General features: G+C 37.4%; 1 protein-coding gene across 1 annotated transcript in view; it reads right to left on the bottom strand.

The window, feature by feature from the left end:
• pdzd8 (PDZ domain containing 8) overlaps nucleotides 1-20171 on the bottom strand; it is a 48118-nt gene that overhangs the window by 20072 nt on the left and 7875 nt on the right. Inside the window, exons 2-3 of the mRNA XM_081394263.1 lie at nucleotides 9706-9831; nucleotides 5131-5233 (exon numbers count right to left, since the gene is read on the bottom strand). Coding sequence (XP_081250389.1) covers nucleotides 5131-5233; nucleotides 9706-9831 — 229 coding nt within the window. The remainder of the gene's footprint in view (nucleotides 1-5130; nucleotides 5234-9705; nucleotides 9832-20171) is intronic.

The following is a 20171-nucleotide window of genomic DNA, read 5'->3' as shown; positions in this document are numbered from 1 at the left end:
CTTCCTCCGACAATGACGCAAAATGACGATTTTTGCGTCATTGTGGGAGGAAGTGTAAGAGGTAAATAACGGATTTCTCCCATCTCAGGGGAAAATGAGAGAGTGTTGCACGACCATTCAATAGTATGACTGGGTTTCTAACAATGCAAAGCTTAGTGCAAATGGAGTGTCCCTTTAACAACTGTAAGGCCAATTATGAATGTAATTTTGATTCTTACGACTGATCATGCCCAAATGCGCCGAGTACTAAACGCATGACATTCCTCCAAGACGTACACCACTACTGACCCAAAAGCACAAGATCATATAAATAAGCCACATAAGTTTTGGGATTCTGCTCTGTGAAGCGATGAAACAGAACTGGAATTTTTTTTCCCTATGGATCAGCGGTCTGTCTGGAGGCAGAAGAATGAAGCATATGCTGAAAAGAACACTGTCTACAGTTAAGCATGGTGGTGCTCAGTGATGCTCTGTGGCTGCTTTGCATCCTCTGTCATTGAAAACCAGCAGCTTGTGGAAGGCAAGATGGATTCATTGAAGTATCAGGAAATCCTAGGAGAAAACGTCTTGCCGTCAGGGAGGAAGCTGGAGCTTGGGTGTCATTGGACCTTCCAACAGGACAATGATCCCAAGCATACCTTTAAATTCCACCAAGGCTTGGTTGCAGAACAAGTCAAGGAAGATTCTACAATGGCCATCACAGTCACCGGACTTGATCCCCATAGAAAATCTCTGGTGGGATATGAAGGCGGCGGTTGCATCAAGCAAAGCCAAGAATATTACTGAACTGGAGGCCATTGCTCATGAGGAATGGGCTGAGATTCCTCAGAAACCCTGCCAGAAGCTGGTGTCACGTTATACATCTCGTTCGCAGCAGGTCATAACAGCAAAAGGGTGTTCTACTAAGAACTAAAGATGTTTGCCATGAAGGGATTAAATCATTTTGAGACTGAAGTCGTCATTAAAAGTTGCATTTTCAGTTGGGAAAACCACTTGAAACATTTGTTGTGTTGAGCTATTTCAATTACTTTTGTTTGATTTGTTTATTGCAAACAGCTGAAAGTAAATTTTGCCAATAAACCTGATTTGTAATGGGGGTTGAATAATTTTGATTACAACTAATATATATATATATATATATATATATATATATATATATATATATATATATATATATCATCAGTGGCGAGGGGTGACTTCTTTTAACCGGGTATGCTGGGTGACGCACCTGGTGCAACGTTGGATGGGTTTATAATAAGCGTGTTCGCTCTAGACAGTGTTAGCTGCTCAGTTGCTTACTCTCATGACACATGGCAACACAGCTAAAGGTTTCCTTTATTTGACCATTTAAAGTAGCCACCATTTACCAGTTGATGCCTTCACAAGCACCCGTAAAAGCTGTTGAGTCATGCGCAACTCGCGAAAGGGCGGGCTTTGCAAAATATGTCGTGTTTTTGTAATTACACTAGGTGGCACTAATGTCACAGAAACGGCATGCTTCACCTTTAAACGATATGGTGCACCAACACGCATCTAAATCAGAGACGACAAATAAAAAACACCATGGCAGGCATCAATTCAAATGTATGCCAGAAGTGTTTTTTTAATAAGAATTAAAAATAAGTATGATAATAAATATTAGTAGCCTATTTTTGAATCAAATATAAGTAAAATGTCATTAGAATAAATTATAAAGTAATACAAATAAAATTATTCTTTTAAAAATAAGTTGAAATAATGCAAATTGATGACTTTACAAATGCATAGACTACGATTAACAGCCTAGTTACAGGTCTGCTTACAGTAGGTCTGTCTTTAACAGTTTATAAGTTTTTGTTAAAAAAATAAATGTCCCTATGGAGAAAATAAAGTACTATAAAAATAGTTACAGATTTAGTTTTTTTTACTTGATTTAGTCTTAGTTAGACTTAGTATCAAACACAATATGATTTTCGTTGATCGAGATCTGGCAGCAGCAGCACATTTTTCCTCTTAGACAAGCCATTTGCGGACAGCTTTCCCTCCGCAGTAAATCGCCCATATGCCAGCAAACCAATGAGAACGCAGGACAATAATGACGATACATAACAAGAAAGCGTAGGCGGCAAAGCTGCTGTGGATCCGCTAACCCGGAACTATTAGTGGCAGAATTTAAGAAAATTACCGTTGTTTGACAAATAAATAAATGACCGAGAGTTACATACGTATTGCTAACATTTTATCATGTAAGCTTTATGTTAGACCTTAAACAAGGGAATTTATAGTAATTTATAGGGTTAATAATAATCAGCGAGTCCATGAATGGCTTGGGTATACAGAGCATTCGCTGGTTATATGGACCCCACGCCACTGATATATATAATGTTAGTTGTAATGTAATTATTAATGTTAAAAACATTTAATTAATTTAGAGCTCTTCTTCGCATGGACATTCCTTGCAGTCTCTAAAATCTCTAGATGGCCACGTACACTGAGGTGTGCTGGAAATGGGCATCGGCGGGTGGGCGAGGCGGTGCAGGTCGATGGTGAGAGCGGCTAGAAGATAAGAACAAATGAAAAGACCCCAGAGGCTCAGTATCACTTACTTATTACTGATAGCGGTGTTAGCCTCTCTGCACCAGAGCCGTAGGCTAAGAAAACATGCTTTAACACTTTAGCGTTTAGATTGTGTTAAAAAACAATCCCCCAGCATGCACACGAAGACAAAAGTGCTATGATATCATGCACAAGTTTTTTTGGGCACATAACCAGAAGTACCATGTAAATACCATGTATTTGAACAGTTGCACTTGCACTTATGAAATCACAGTGCTGTTTTACATGTGGAAATTGTAAAATTAGTTAAGGATATGAGGAGCGTAATTGAGAGAGGTGGAAAAAAAACAGAGAGCAAACAGATATCAAGTGGAGTGAGAGAGAAAGAGAAGGGTGGGAGTGGGAGAACATGAGAGAGAGAGGGAAAGAAAACAATGACCTTTTCCAGATGATATCTGTACTAATCCTGTGTTTGAATCCCTGCTGAGGTCTCTGAATCTGGGGGTCTGGGGGAAGCTGATAAAAACGAGGTGAAACGCACAGCGACCAATGTGCATCTGCATCTCCGTGCACAATTTTGCATTTCAAACAAGCATGCTCATACTCAAACATATCATTCATACTCAAACACACACTTATGCATGCATGCGCACACACACTACATAAAAAGTCATCCAAACACAGCATTGCAAGCCATTAGTGATGGGACTGGTTAATGCTAAATATGTGAACCCTTAAATCAATGAAGAGTCATCAAGCATGTGAACACATGCAGTGTCAGTGCTGGTGCAAGCCTGTTATAGTGATCAGAGATCTCTTACACACTCATAAACACAGCCACACACACACACAAAGTCTGGGTCATTGTGCTTCTTAATTAATTAGTCTACAGACACACACAAATAAATCTATTCTAGTTTCAGTTCAGCGGTTCATTTCAGATGTGTTATTGTACTTCTAAAAATGAGATGAAGTAAAAACACAAACAAATATGTCAGTGGTAAATGGTCAGTAAGAAGGGTTTTTTTTTGTTCAAAAGAAATGCATACTTTCATTTAACAAGGATGCATTAAATTGATCAAAAATGACAAAGCCTGGGGGAGAAAACAGCCCGTTTACAATGTGTGTGTGTGTGTGTGTGTGTGTGTGTGTGTATATGTATATATATATATATATATATATATATATATATATATATATATATATATATATATATATATATATATATATATATATATATACACACACACACACACACACACACACTCACACATATAGTATATATACGTGTGTGTATGTGTTTTCCTCCAGTTTATACATAATCTACTTCAAAATATAGCGATAGTAACCAACTAGTATTACTTAGATCTAATATCAAAATAAGTGGTATAAAATCAGGAATCACAATAGTGTTCTTTTTGCTAGAAATTCAACTTTTTATATTGCCATATATTAATGGCTATGAATATTCCATTGGATTAAATACTTATCACATGAAAGGTGCTTCATCTCATTTGATTATTTTCTTCTTTAATAGCAACTTTTGGACACAATCCAAAAGATAAGATTATTCATAACAAATGAATGATGAATCTGGCATCAGTGCACAAACGGCTCCAACATTACGTAACAGCCACATTAAAAACAAAAGACTCACAGTAATAGATAACAAATCGCATTGGATGAGCCGCTGTACAATAGCTGATCTACGAAACCTGTGAACGTAATTCAGTTCAGAAATCTATATTACTTCAAGTTGTGAGTGACATGTAAACAATCTAGTCTTTCTACACCAGAAGTGAGCTTGGTGAGACATTAAATAAAAAGACTAGAATGGAGCAATTTAAATTGACATTTTCTGTCTAATCTCATTGACTGCTTTGAGAAGCCGCAGTTGTCAGGTAGAAAATGAAAGTGTTTATGCAAAATATGCATTCGTTTAAATCAATAGTCAATAACGCGTTTGTCCATCCTCCAAAAGGAAGACAAATAGACATATATAATAGAGAGAAATAGATTACAAATGTATAATTGAGAAGGCACTTCACAAAGCTGCCCATTTTGGTAGACAAGCAAAAAAAAAAATGCATAGATTTTCTATGCAATAAAGCACAGCCAACATCCACTTTTTGTACTGAATGAAAACAACTCATCATAAAGAAGAACAAATGAGCAACACTAACTCCCACCAAAGCAACGGTTGACCCTGGTATATAACTGCGTCATTTCTAATGACGACAAATACACTTCCTGAACATTTTCCCATGACCACTAGCATTCACAAACAACACCCCCAGGAATGAAGACATATTTTCCCCAAATAATTTCAACCTGTAGAGCTGTGCTGCACATCATTATCTCCTGTTTCTTACTTTTGCCAAGTATGCCAACACTAAAATGAATAGCAAATAATTATAGTTTAATTGTAGCTGGATATTTACTGGTTCATCTATCTACCTATCTATCCTTGACCTGTGCTATAGACAACAGTGGGTGTGTCTGTTTGTGCTTGTGTATTTAACATGCATGTTTGTGCATATGTGCAGCAAACGTCCTGCAGCGCCCTCAGGCAGAGAGAAGCACATGCATGTGTACCTCTTTGATGGAGCTGCGAGTCTTTTCCCGCCACTCGTCAGAGCTGAGCTCTAAGGTGCAGTGAACATATGTCTCCCTTTCATATGAGCCCAGGATGAACAACCTATAGAGACAACACAGAGAAACGTCACTTTCAGTTATTTAACAATACCACTATGTTTCACAACATTAATATATACAATAACTGGATAGGTGTTAGGACAGAGAAACTAAAAAGGAAATTGTGTTTTAATAATGTGATCAAAAGAAATGAATAGGCTAAATTTCAATTACAAAAGTCATTCAGTTCATAAAATAATTTATAAAGCCACTACTGCCATCTGCTGGCTAACTAACATTTTCATTACAATCACTAAGCATTAATGGTTATAAAATTACTATTATATACACTCACTATCATTCAAAAGTTTGTAGCCAGTAATATTTATTTTTAAATTATTAATTTTATTAACAGTAATCAGCCAGGCATTATGCAGTAATTTAATCAAAAATGACAGTAAAGATGTTACAAAAGATTTAAAAAAAAAATGCTTTTTAATATCATATTCAAAGAATTCTAAAAAATACATCAGTTTCACAGATTCAACATTGATAAAAAATAAGAAGAAATTAATCTTGAGTAGTAAATCAGTATATTAGAATGATTTCTGAAGGATCATGTGACACTGAAGACTGGAGTAATGATGCTGAGAATTCAGCTTTGCCACCACAGTAATAAAATAACATTTATGACATTAATATAGAAAAGCTATTTTAAATTGTAAAAACTGTTTACTGTTATTACGGTATTATTTTTGATCAAATAAATGAAAATCAATTGATTTCATCACATTTGTAATTCTAAAGCAGAGGTGCCAATCCTGCTCTTGGATGGATGTTGGCTCTCCAGGAACAGGAGCGGGATGTCACTGATCAAATTATAGTCCACTGTTGCCCTCTCATGGTGGAAAGGACTCAGCACAGTTGAGACATAAACTGACCAGTGCAAACACACACTGGATGGCTATTTAACAGCAAGTTTACCAAACTCTTAAACTTAATGCAACATGCAAAGATCCAGTGTGCAGACTATAAACTGTGTAACTGTGTGTGTGTCCATTCATCAGGGCTGAGTTGGGTTTGAAATTGTTAGAGGCTCTGCATTATTGATGGAAGGCTATTACAAACACTATTGTTACTAGTCTGACAAAAAAAAAAAAAAAACAGACACACAATGGTAAGAAGAATGTAAGAGTGTGTGTGTGTGTGTGTGTGTGTGTGTGTGTGTGTGTGTGTGTGTGTGTGTGTGTGTGTGTGTGTGTGTGTGTGTGTGTGTGTGTGTTCTCAAACACAGCAGCTTGCAAACGGGCCATTCCAAGGTTCATTGGCTTAGAATGTTATGGCTGTCTATGAGTTTTGTGTCCCAAAAGAATCAGAAACAGAAACAGCAGTATATACTACCCTTAACAGACACCTATATTTTCATATTCTTTATATAAATGCCATTGTACTATATGAAGTTTTATATGTACCACCAATTTGAACAAATGTGTGTGAGTAAAAAGAACTCAAGAAAACAAAGGCAAGTGTATAAGCACACAGCAACAGAATAGAAGCTAAAACTGACTACACCAAACGCGAGCGGCGCCACAAAAACAAATAGAACCCATTATACGGTCTACACTCGATGCGGTGCAATGCAACACAACAAATTCCCGACTGTAAACTGATGCCCCATTCTATTTCTGACGTACTTCAAGTGCTCACACTACTTCAGATAGGAAGAACTAAGGAAGTAAAATAATGACAAATGTTTTTGAAACAAAAAAGCTTGTTGAATTGCACTACTTGAAAAAATAAGCATTGCATTAACCCTGCTTTTTTTTTCTATTTGTAGTTTCTATGAATGTTTTGTGAACTATCCCTTATGTAGGCTACTGCCTTGAATTACTTTGAATTTATTGTATTATTTTTTGTATCTTAATTTATTTGTTATGCTTGATGCATGTATCCCCTGTGCTTTTTGTTCAAAAAAAAAAAAAAAAAAAAAAAAAATTAACCCTGCTTGCATTTTTATGGGCTGAAATTCAACATGGTTGTATATTTAGGCTGTGAATATTTCAATTCAAAACATTTCACACGTTTTCATTAATAAAAATTCAATAATCCATATTCACCTTTCAGATTTCACTTCCAAAATATTCATTCTGTTTAAAAATACAACCTATAATATTCGACAGGCAATTTTTGGTCCATTTTATTTCGCTTTACAAATTCGCTTCCACAAATTCAGTGGTTCAAATTCAACAGAAAATGTAACATTTGACATCCGGGAACGGCAGGAATAGCAGTAGATTGCCGATTGATAATCTCCATAGCTGTTAGTCGGCCTCACCAGCAGGGGGTGCAAGCGGCTGTTGACGAAGAAAACTACAGCAACGGGTGAGAGACTCATTCACTCATAAAACCGGATTTACAAAAATGGATCGAGTGGTAAGTATTTGTGATGATGATCAGGGCCAGTATATATAGGAAAAGCTGATAAAGACACAAAAGCTGTGTTAACATTTAAGTCTTCACAGTTTTGCACATGTAAGCAGCTTTCTCTACCGTGAATGAGATTATAATGTTATTCCCCGATGCTGATGTGCAGATAAAACTTTAAATCTGAGGTAGTAGACAAATATTTCTCTCGGTTGTTTAGTTTTCTTAACTTTCATATTTTGAAGTCCTGAGGACAGAGGAATCCTGGAGAATGACATATTGAGGGAATCCCCAGTTCTGCAGCACATCACCACAATATAAAGTTAAGAAAAATAAACAACCGAGAGAAATATTTGTCTACTACCTCAGATTTAAAGTTTTATCTGCACATCAGCATCAGGGAATAACATTATAATCTCATTCATGGTAGAGAAAGCTGCTTACATGTGCAAAACTGTGAAGACTTAAAGGTATAGCGGAGGATTTTCTTTTTCCGGGTGGGTAGTGTAAACTATTGGTCCACCTAAGTGTCAATCATTCTGGTGATATGTTTACGTAAGGCCGTCGTACGTGCTCGTCCCTTAGTTTTCGCTTTCTGCGCATGCGCACTTTCAGGTGTTTATGTGTGGTGGTGAGCTAGAGTTACGGTTTAAGCCATTCATTGAAGCTCGCCGTTTCACCGGGTCCTTTGAAAATGTCTGAGGGTCGCAAGAGAAAAAGTTTGTACGAACTGTATGAGAAGAAGAGAAAGGCCTCAGAAGAGAGAAACAAGATCAGAGTGTTTTTGGGAGATTGTTTCACACGATGGCGTGCGCTGAAAACACAGGTTGGGCTTCCCACTGATGCCTCAGTCGCGAAGTTTCTACTCGACAGGGAAAGTTTGGCATGCTATTTGGTGAAAAAGTGCAAATCTTCTTTTGGAAAGTAATCTTGTATGAGTGATGCCGACAGCAACTTGTAAACAGAGCGTGCACGAGGAGAACCTCGCACACGTTTAATAGGCGTTCCCTCTCGGGAGCATGTAGTGTGTTGCGCATGTGCATTTTTTCAAAAAGTGGAGAGGGCGGTTCTTATCTAAAATTCGGAAAGATCCTCCGCTATACCTTTAAATGTTAACACAGCTTTTGTGGCTTTATCAGCTTTTCCTATATATACTGGCCCTGATCATCATCACAAATACTTACCACTTGCTCCATTTTTGTAAATCCGGTTTTATGAGTGAATGAGTCTCTCACCCCTTGCTGTAGTTTTCTTCGTCAACAGCCGCTTGCACCCCCTGCTGGTGAGGCCGACTAACAGCTATGGAGATTATCAATCGGCAATCTACTGCTATTCCTGCCGTTCCCGGATGTCAAATGTTGAATTTTCTGTCGAATTTGAACCACTGAATTTGTGGAAGCGAATGTGTAAAGCGAAATAAAATGGACCGAAAATTGCCTGTCGAATATTATAGGTTGTACTTTAAAACAGAATGAATATTTTGGAAGTGAAATCTGAAAGGTGAATATGGATTATATAATTTTTATTAATTAAAACGTGTGTGAAATGTTTTGAATTGAAATATTCACAGCCTAAATATACAACCCTGTTGAATTTCAGCCCATAAAAATGCAAGCAGGTTAATGCAATGCTTATTTTTTCAAGTAGTGCAATTCAACAAGCTTTTTTGTTTCAAAAACATTTGTCATTATTTTACTTCCATAAAGAACAAAGTAACAGGCGTAACAGAACAAACTTAAATTAATATGCCTGTGATGACAATGTACTTTTCATTCTGTACATTACAATGTTGTGACGCCTAAATTCACTTGCAACACTGACTTTATTTTTTAGGGTTTATTTGTATTTTGTAATATTATTTAAACACCATAATATATGATATCAAATTCAAATTCAATATGAATTTGAATATCGGCCACAACATGAAAATAATTATCTGCTTGCACTGGCCAGAATTTTGATAACGCATCCCTATTTTTACCTAGTAAAGTGTGCTTCCTAACACCCTCATGTTTTATTTATTTTTTAAAAAGAAAAAAAATATATATATATATATATATTAAAAAGGTAAATGTTGATCGTGTCAATCACAGCAACAGGTCTCTGCCCTACCTGCTACATTCAACAAGAGTGACACGTAGACGCCCCTCCACCAATAGTGTGTCTCGGATGGAGATGTCCAGGTCACATGATGACGCCAACGGTGGCTGCACTTGGAAAGGAAAAAAGGGCTTGTACCTGTCAATCAAAAACAGACAAAATCATTAGACAATCAACAATCAGCCTTTGCATAAATAATGCTTTTCACATATTATTGTATGTTCATTATTCCACAATAGTAAGTCATGACTCGAATAGTGAGGTCAACAGGAAACGTTTGCCAAGTCAACGGTCATTTTGGGTGTGTGTAACCCATTCACCCAGCCCTTACAGGGAAAACAAGCATTTCAGCTCTGTTTCTTTTGTCCTTCCACACAGAACACTTCAGGGGCTCAGAACAGACCGTGTGTAAAGAGCAGAAGAACAGGTTCAGTTAAATACTGCTGCAAGGATTTTTAGGTCCTTTCAAATTATGCAAATCATCAGACAGGTAGGCATTCAAGCAAAACTAAAAGTAAAAACTATGATGTTAATTGTCAGACTACATAAAGGTGAAATGAACCCTTATGCCTTTGCTCGAGGTCTTGTCACAGCTACTACTCATTAGCTGGGAATCAATTCATTAGCGTCCAATGTTTTTATAAAGCATTAGAGGCACAAATCCTATGTTTTTTGTTGTGAAAACTAGTACAATGTTATCCAACATAACATTGACCTAGAATGATAATCTGATTATCATATTAAATGAACAAAAACAGAGGTTGACATTTTCTGAAGGTTAACCACCTCAGAAAAAAATAAAATAATAATAATAATGCATTGTGCCATATTCATGGAATCCCTTCACACCACATTTGACAAAATATTCTGAATAAATGACTTTGTGATTACGTTTATCCCACCCCAAAAAAGGTGAAATGAAGAGAAAAGGATCAGAAAATCAACAGGGGTAAGAAAAAAAAAAAACATCTGGAGCTCCCTCCTGTTAAATTATCTACTCACTCAAGCATGGATTAAGATGTTTTTTTTTATAGTTTCCCACATATTAATTTAGAACAACAAGTATTGAACTGAATTTTTTAGTAATGGGAGAGTGTTCTTTCTTAAAGACTTATCTTAGTGACCACTCATTGCTGGAGGTTTTAAACACTTTTGCATCATTTTATACACAAATAAACAATGAGTTAGTATTTGTTTCACAATGAAAACTGAAAAAAAAGGTCAATCATGTGTTCAACCAAAATTGGCAGTGAAACCAGATTGAATATAGGTAACTTTAAAAACAGAGTGATCCCTCATGCAGTTTTCTAGCATTCCCCTGAGGAGAGCGGCTCTGCTATTTCAAGACTCTTTAGTGCTAATAATAACCGGAGAGAGATTAGTGTTCCTAAAACAGGAAGTGGCTTTCTCTCTCCATAGACAAAGCACTTATTGTTAAGGATGTAATGACATTGTATTAAAGTGACCATGAAATTAAAATGGACAATTCTTGTTTTTTTATGGAATATTGCGGTGTTTGTTATAAATATTTTTTCCGTGCACAACATTTTTTATTACTATTAAAATGCCCTCATAGCCTTTAATCAAAATAAGTTCCCGTCCCACATCTCCTCTCCTCTGATGACGTTTTTACTGGCGTGAGGGCGGGACAACCTATCACTCACATGAGATCACAACAATAGCAAACCACAACAATCCAAATGATTCGATCAATTCCCAATGGACAAAATCAAGTCCCGTCCTACATTTTGGCTTGTTTGAAAAGCCGTTTTACTTTGATATATATTACAATATGGAAGAAAAGACTATCGCGTCTTCCATTCCATGCCGACTTTAACGTTTATATTATAAACAAACACAAACCGCTGATATCTAAAAATTTGAAGTTGTTATGAAGAAGTTATTATGTCCCTGAAAGAGGAGGTGAAAGTGAAATGAACCGCTCCTCTAAACCGCACGAATAGACAAAAGGCAATTTCATTAACTTCTCTAATGTAAATGCTGATAAGGCTTTCACAGCCAAAATCCTGAGATTAAGGCATGACCAAGTGCAGTCACATGAATATAATGCTTTGTGGATAAAAGTCACGATCAAAAACACCATCCGCCCAGAAAACAAAGCCTGTATACATGCATGTCTCAGCATTTAATAGATCTGATCAATAGTACTAGTGATATCTTTCATGCTAAAATAAGCAGCATGGATATGTTGCTCAGTTTCTTTTAAATTCTGTCTCTTCATGCCATACTTCTCATCAGTCTTCTCTCTCCTAGCCATCTGTACAACAGGGAATAAAGAAAACATTAAATAGAGATCTCGTACAGTTTGAACCATTCCAGCTTGAGAGAGGACGTAAGAGAGAAAATGACAACATTGGATAAATGCCTGCAAGACAATGGCTGTTTCTCAATTCCAAGAAAGCAAATAATGGACTTGCATTCTCTTGGAGACCGGTCTTGCCAGGCGACCTTGAAAGAATAAGTTCAGAAGGACGCAAGGACACAGAACGCGTCTTGTGAGAATTGAGATGTGCTGCAATCTTGTTGCTCAACTGACCGTGCCAACATATTATAAGTAGAGTCCAATGCACAATAAATACAACATAACATCACAGATGTCACAACCTATTAAAACAATTATTTCATATTAGTATAGGCTACATATTATTTTCATAGTAATTTATATCATTTTAATTCACCATGAGTATTTGTGAACATTAGTATGTTTAATTACTTATTTTTATAAATGTTAAGATTCTTTTTAATATGCCAATAAAAATACGGCAGGCTTTCTCCAGGTCTTCATCACTTTATCAAAATTAGGCAAAACAAAAATAATAAAGGTTTACTTCCACAAGCAGTCACAGATTCGTGAGCTTGCAGCTGGATGGAATGTCTTAAGTGAGAATGAGAGGTTTAAAGCTAACAGGCTTCCGTACGTTGACCGCCCGAAGCGTCTTCTGTGATAACGGTTTGATTGTCTCAAGTCTGCATTCAATGCATCCTCGATATCAAGAACACATCATGCTACTTTCATGCATCCTCTGTACTTGTGTTCTTGAGAATTGGAATTAAATTTCGACGGTTGATGACAAAAGGACGCAATATTGCTTTAGAACTAATTTTAAAGAAATGGCCAATGAGAGAGGATTTAAAAGACTACATTTTGAGAATGTTTCCAAAGTCTTCATCTAACTCAAAGCCTGAGATGTATTAGTACCTATTGGATTTCCCTGTTGAAACACCTAAAACTAGTGTTGGGGGTGACTCATTACAAGTAACTTGAGTTACGTAAACAGATTACTTTTTCAAGTAACTACATTACTTTTAAAATTTACAACAAAATATCTGAGTTACTTTTTCAAACAAGTAACGCAAGTTACTTTGTTTTCCCATTTATTGACTGACAGCTCTCTTGTCCTCGTGTTGAGACAAATCTAAGTGCAGAGGCGTGTGTAAACATGATGGTTATTGTAGTTATAGACTAAATATGAGCAGGCAAACCAGCAATGCAAGTTTGAGAGGTGGCGCCCCGACAAATCTCGCAAGAATCATGATTTGCATTATGGCACGACGTCACATACGTCCACAACATATGAAGCAGCCTCCATGGAAGACACTAACATGCATTTTATTTATTGGTAAAGTAATTGTTAAACTTTTTTTTCATGCATCCTATTCTTCTGTTATCCAAAATATCAGCACAGCTGAAAGGTTTGCTTGAGCAGCGGCCTCTACTGTACAGGAGTAAATCTGCATTTCCTTCAGCCTGAGGGTTATTATTTCACTTTTGGTGTGAAAGGGTCCTTACATTTGCCCAAAAATAGAACTTTTTTGTTATAAAAAAACAAGCCCAGCCCAGGTGGGAAAAAAGTAACGCAAAAGTAACGTAACTTTTCAAAACTTAGTAACGCAATTAGTTACTTTTTATGGGAGTAACGCTATATTGTAATGCATTACTTTTCAAAGTAACTTTCCCCAACACTGCCTAAAACTACCTAAATGGCAATTCTGTGACAACTCTAACCCTGCTGCTTTAAAGATTTATATCTGTAACTTAAAAGTATTTTATTTTACTAAAATAAAGTTTAAATTTAAGTAATAGGCTACAAAATAATGCTAAACAGACATATTTTTAAAAAATATATATATATAAAACTGGTGTAAACGTGGTCCAAATTGTTGTATGACTCAAACGGACAGGTCAGTAATTCTACTTCCTGTTCAAATACCTCATGATGCAAAATTCTAAGAAGAACATCCTGGTATGGTAACACTCTCATAGCGCCCCATGCTCCCTCTCCATTTCCCAGTTGCTTAATTGCAGGACATGACTTCAGTTTGTTTCAGAGCACACACAGGGCACGAAGTGCAGCCCTATCACTTACCACCAACACTGTTACAGGAACATAGCCAGCCTGCGGCATTAAAAATACAACACTCTCACCTCACACACACACAGAAACAAGCATGCAATAAAGTCTGGACCTGGACGTCTAAGCCAACCGTAAGCAATTACATGCACACACATACACTGGTGTATATTAACAACAGCAATTACCTGATAAAGAATATACAATTACTGCATGAGTTAGGTAAAGAATGACAGGTTTACTTGACTTACACTAGCATATTGCTAGACTAGCTGTCTTTCTATTTACTTTGTCAATCTACTGTTCTGGTCAATGAGTAAAGCAGTCACTGTGGTTCCTGGTGTTGTTAGCTAAAGGAAATGCAGAATGGGGAAATTACTCAAACTATTTTTTTTTTGGAAAGTGTAATGCAACCCAAAATGAAAATTATGTCATAATTTATTCTGAAATCTCATTCACACTTTTGCATGTTCAGATTTAGTCCATCACAATCAGTTATGAGACATTTAACAACCAATGATGTTTTGGCAAAATTCATGTCAATCTTGGGGTGATACATCTTGACACAGCCTATCAAATGTTACTGTAGTATTTTCTTTTTATACTATTATGTATTTATTAATATTCTGAATTCGCGTTTACAATTATATTTTCAGGTTTCATTTTAATTTTAGTAGCCTACTGTTTTTTATGTGCATTAGTAATTTTTTATTTCTATTTCAGTCATTTTTGTACTTTAAACTTGTATGGAAAAGAGCAGCTTAAACATTCTTTAAAATATACTCTGCAAAAAAAGAAACATCCTTTTTCAGGATACTGTATTTTAAAGATAATTTTGTCAAATCTAGGGCTGCTCCCGACGTAAGATTTTTCTTGTCGACTAGTAGAAAAAAAATGGTACGGGTTTCAGGTCTGAGAAAGAATACAATATATAACATTGCTAACATATTTCTACATAACAGAGAAATCCTAAACAATAATAATGAGCCTTTGAAAATATACCGAAAATATATGCATAAAGCTTGCTGCATTGCACTGGCAAAAGTAATGATTAATGTGTCGGAAATAGTCTAAACGTTTTATTAATTTAGTCAATGTTGGCAGCAAATATGAAGTTGACAATGCTGACTCTCATCTTTGTAGTATAGTGGATGCGCCTATTTAGAGAAATGCACATTAAGTTAAACATGTCGCTGTACTAATTTAGCTTCCATACTCCACAGTCTGCACGATTACTAGGATGTGTGCCTAACAATAGCACATATTTCTCTAGGTAAGCATTAATATAAGAGCGAGCAGCCATGTAAAGTGGTTAACCTTAAGCTACTACTTGCATGTTTCAAATTACGCCGATGGATAAAAGACGCATGTTCCTGCCCAACATTGTTACCATCAAGCTGCAGTAAACTAGTGTTTTTCCTTGATGCTTTGCCACAGCCAATCACCAGCACTTGATTTGGGAACATCATACAGGCTGCATGCTTATTGTTTCACTGACGTTGACAAGATTAACCCCTCAAGTACCGAAATTTGGTACCGAACGACAAGACATTTTTTGATACTCGATGGTATCAAGGCAATTTGGTTGGTGCCTAAAAAGTATCAAACTCGATACCCAGCCCTAGTTGAAAGTGGAAGAACGTGTGTTTTTTTTTTTTTTTTTTTGCTGAGTATATATCCTTTTGGGTTCATCAAGCAAAGAAAAACATACAGGTCTGGAATAACACGAGGGTGAGTAAATGAGGAAACTTTTATCAATGTGACCTCTTTAAAATAGCACCCTATGTACTTTTCACTACAGCATACAGAAGCGATGAACTAAAACGAAGAACACTTAACCTGTATGGTGAAATGCTTCGCTGTCTAAAGTACGTTAAAGCTACACTGTGTAATTTTTTAAGTTGATTCTTAGCAAAAAACACTTTGTTCTTTCAAAATGATATGTGCTCATTAATGTGTAATTACTTCTACCAACTAATCAAGTATTCCCGTAAGCGTAGAATCTGCCATTTAGAATACATACGAGCGAGTCGCTCGAATGGCGGCAGCCATGTTGCGCCTCCATCTTGAAAATACATTAGCCAAAGAGGGACATACCTGGAAATTCAAGCTTCGCCTTTCGCGTTTTGACACTCAGTGGCACCGTGACGAATGCGAGGGGGAGATTACTCGCGACTGCCGGCAGATATGAAATAATACGCCCACCGTAGGAGTTAAAACGCCCTCGGAATGGGATGGGCTAGAAAGTAATATTCAGTTGGTAGTCATAAACAATTTCACCGCTAGATGGGAGAAAATCCTACACAGTGTAGCTTTAAAGGGCTTCCAGCAGCACTGCAAGAATACTTGCTGTAATCACCTCCAAGGGAAAAAAGCCAGCAAACGACTATTGACTGTGAAGGCCTTGTCCTGCTTATCACCATCTATCTTCCTCTGCACTCCTGAGGCGTTAAGTGTAAGCAGTTTAAAAAACATTTTCTCATTTCAAGACAATCAACAGATTTCAGATTTCAGCTATATCTGCAAAATCTTTCAGAAACCACAGGAAATTTGTTGGTTTGCAATGAGACAAACTACAAACTCACACGCACATATAAAACAGGCGCACGCAGATACCCACAAACACACCTCAAACTCTTCCATTAGTATAGTATTTATATAAGCATATGACTGTCTTCAATAATTTTACAATACAAAAATACTGTATAATTATAAATAATGCATAAATAGATTATTCATTTCCCATTCATTTTTCGATAGACCATTAAAGTAAGTGTCAACCAATTAGGTGTTTTAGTCCACATACATATATTAATCAACATCTAACAGTTATCAGTGGAATAAAAACATGCATGATAGTTATATGGTGAGATATGCGTGTAATAAAAGTTTATGTAAGCCACACAAACACACCTGCTGTGTCTTTTACTGAGAATGGCCCTCATTTATCAAAAGTGCGTACACCAAATTTCAAGCGTACACCGGGCATACACCCAAAACCACGGTGACTTTGAGATTTATCAATATGGACGTTGGCGTACGGCACGCTCAAATCCTACGCCAGCTCAGGAGGTGGTGTATGCACGTTTTAAAGTGCGGGAATGCGCAGAAAAACAATTCCTAACACCACAAAAGGCACTGACAAACTAAAAGATATAATATATTATGACCCACTGTAAAAAAACAACAACAACATAGTAATTATAAACTTCAGTGTTTATTTTTGTGCAACATGGACTTCAATGTTTAATTTGTGTGAATTTACCAAAGCATTTGAATTTTAGGCATATGTATTCCTTAAAGGGGCCATGTGTAAAAATTGAGGTAAAAATATCCCAAAAATGAGCTACACAGATCAAAAGAATGAGAAGAAATAAGGGCGATGATGTCATTAAAAAAATGTCAAGCTATAGTGTTGCAGAGATATCAACCTTAATTAGCATTAGCATTACTAGCCACGGCCCGACAGGTGTCGTAATACCAGTTTCGGCCATGGGAGGCGGTATACGGGCAACATAACCACCAGCCAAACATGCAATACACGAATAACTCGCACGGCTTGTGGGCGTACTTGAACCTGATGTCAATCGTGTGGAAAGTACAGCCCACTACTACATTTCAGTTCAGGGAAGAGAGCGGAAGGATGGCTGAAGCCCTTGGCAAGAGACCCCTACCACCACACAAATAAAATACAAGCACAAATAAAATCAGATTAGAAAAGGAGCCGAACCCGAGGAAACATCGGCACTGCTTTCCATCGCTGGAGACAACTGATGGACATGAAAAAAATTAGGTTCGACTCCGAACTTGCAACATTTCTTTTGGATTGGCAAGTAAGATGCTGTTAGTATTTTGCTAGAAGTTTGTTTTATATGTTTGTGTAGTTTTTTTCGGGAAGTTAACATAGAAATGTATTGAAGGCGGTTCGATAAACGTGCTAATGTTAGCGATGGCTAACCGTAGCTGCGTTTGATAATTAGCTCTAACTTACCCACAGATCCGATCCGTTTTTCACCTGTTATCTACCAGAGCCCGTCTCTACCAAGCTGATGCTAAAATGTAACATTGCCTAAGAAGCTTGAAATGTCTTCGATGATAATGAACCCCAAATAGACGCACACAGGGTCCAAAACTAACACCCGCCAAGCGCCATATGCGGGTAGATTTTCTGTTTGGCGAGTAAATCTCAAAAGGCTATCCGCCACACTGGCGGGTGAACGTTCATGCCAAAATATGACATTTTAAGCGCACAAGCGCTCTTCTGCCTCTAAGAACTAGCAGAGAGAGCGAGAGCGAGCCCCGGCCGCGCGCGCGCACTCACTCACTATATTCAGAGCGGTCAAGTTTCCCCATACTTTTTGAAAAGCGTCCTTGACAGGGCGGCCAGAGCTTCTTTGCAGCTCAAGTCGGCGGCGGTGTATACAGTTTTAGTAACGCTCTATCTGTTGACGGCGCTGAGGAAAAAGCTCCCGCCACTGGAAGAATCTGTCGCCGCTCATTTGTGTCCTCCTGCGCACCCATCAAAGCCGTGCAGAACGTCTTCAGCACTCACGGATCGCGCATACTCCGCCGCTGGCCAGGCTGCTTCTGCTTTACACACCTTGGACGCACGAAACGTAACGGAAAACATTGCAAGGTGTAATGAGACCGAATGTTTTTTGGTGACTAATGATAACTTAGCTAGAAGAAGTGGTATTGCTAATGAAAATCAAACTTGATATATGCGGCTAAATTAGCTTCAGGCGGGCAGCATAACGTAACACTCTAAATAGATGTTGTCCCTATTTTCACTTGTATATGTGCAGCTAAGAATGTAGGGGCGGAGCATAGAGACTATGCCGTTTCTCGTTTGTTACTCTAGAGTAGACCAATTCACTTTCTGGAGGTATACTGCCCCCATCTGGTATGGAATGTGGAGTATGACTTGATTTTTTTTGCCAGACATGACACATGGCCCCTTTAAGTTGCGAGCCTGTGCGCTTTACCTGACGTTTCAAGCCTTGTTTATACTTTCGCCTGGCTCCGCAGCGCGAGTCTCCACGGACTGCGCGCGCACCTCCCCAAACGGACGAGGCGTTTATACTCGACGCGCTCGCCGTTGTACTATTCTTTGAAACGATGGTTAGGCCAGGGTTAGGCCCGGCAGGTGTGCACGGACTGGGTTTAGTAATGAAAGGCTTTCAATGACCAAAAACATAATTCAGACTGACAAAATAATAAAAATGCCATTCTTCTTATTTTAAATAATAATAATAATAATACAAATAATAATAATAACGAAATTCTTCTTCTAAATAACAATAAGCGTCATTAATAATAAAAATCTAGAAATCAATTTTGTTTCTTTCCACTTCCCTTCTCTTTCTCAAAGAAGTTTCTCTTCTTTGCCGTCTTCCGTGTGTCCATGGCGTAAAATGAGGGCGTGGGGGAAGCGGAGACTTGAATATTTAGGGGCGTGTTATTCTAATGACGATCGATTTCAGCCGCGGCATTTATCAAGGGCAGGTATTGCGTACACCAGAATTTCAAAGGTACGCACAGCTTCATAAATCAGGCGATGAGAAGAGTGTAAGCATAATCTCACGCCAATATATACGCCCATTTCTACGCAAGATTGATAAATGAGGGCCAATGTGTTGTTGACCGGATTAAAACCCACTCATATCACCAGCACCTCTTTAAATACCTCATATACACCACAGCCAGGTCACAGAGGACAAACCAAATCAGCTTTGCTTTTATATGCAGCAGGAAGAAATGTATGACTTTGCCAATCGGGTAAGAGAGAGTGCCAGGAGCTTATCGTGTGTTCTGAAAACTGCACAAAAAAAATACAAATTGTGCCCGTTTCACACTGCACATGTAAACATGTAAGCACTGCAGAGTATGATGAGCATTTCATTTGATATAATTGTTATAAAGAGTGGGCAAATGAAAACCATAAAAACTTCTCATTTCATTATCAATGCACAATATCTGTAGTGTACCATAATAAGTTTTTTTGACCAATATTAATGTTTTCAATTTATTTTGACTTGCTATGTTTACCTTTAGATAGTTACTTTTTAATAAACATTAATAATGTAATAACACTATCAAATAATA

The sequence above is a fragment of the Scardinius erythrophthalmus genome (genome assembly GCF_964197995.2).
Source record: "Scardinius erythrophthalmus genome assembly, chromosome: 19".
Classification (NCBI taxonomy): Eukaryota; Metazoa; Chordata; class Actinopteri; order Cypriniformes; family Leuciscidae; genus Scardinius; species Scardinius erythrophthalmus.
Note: the sequence above shows the minus strand (reverse complement) of the source record. Positions and strands in the feature narration are given on the sequence as shown.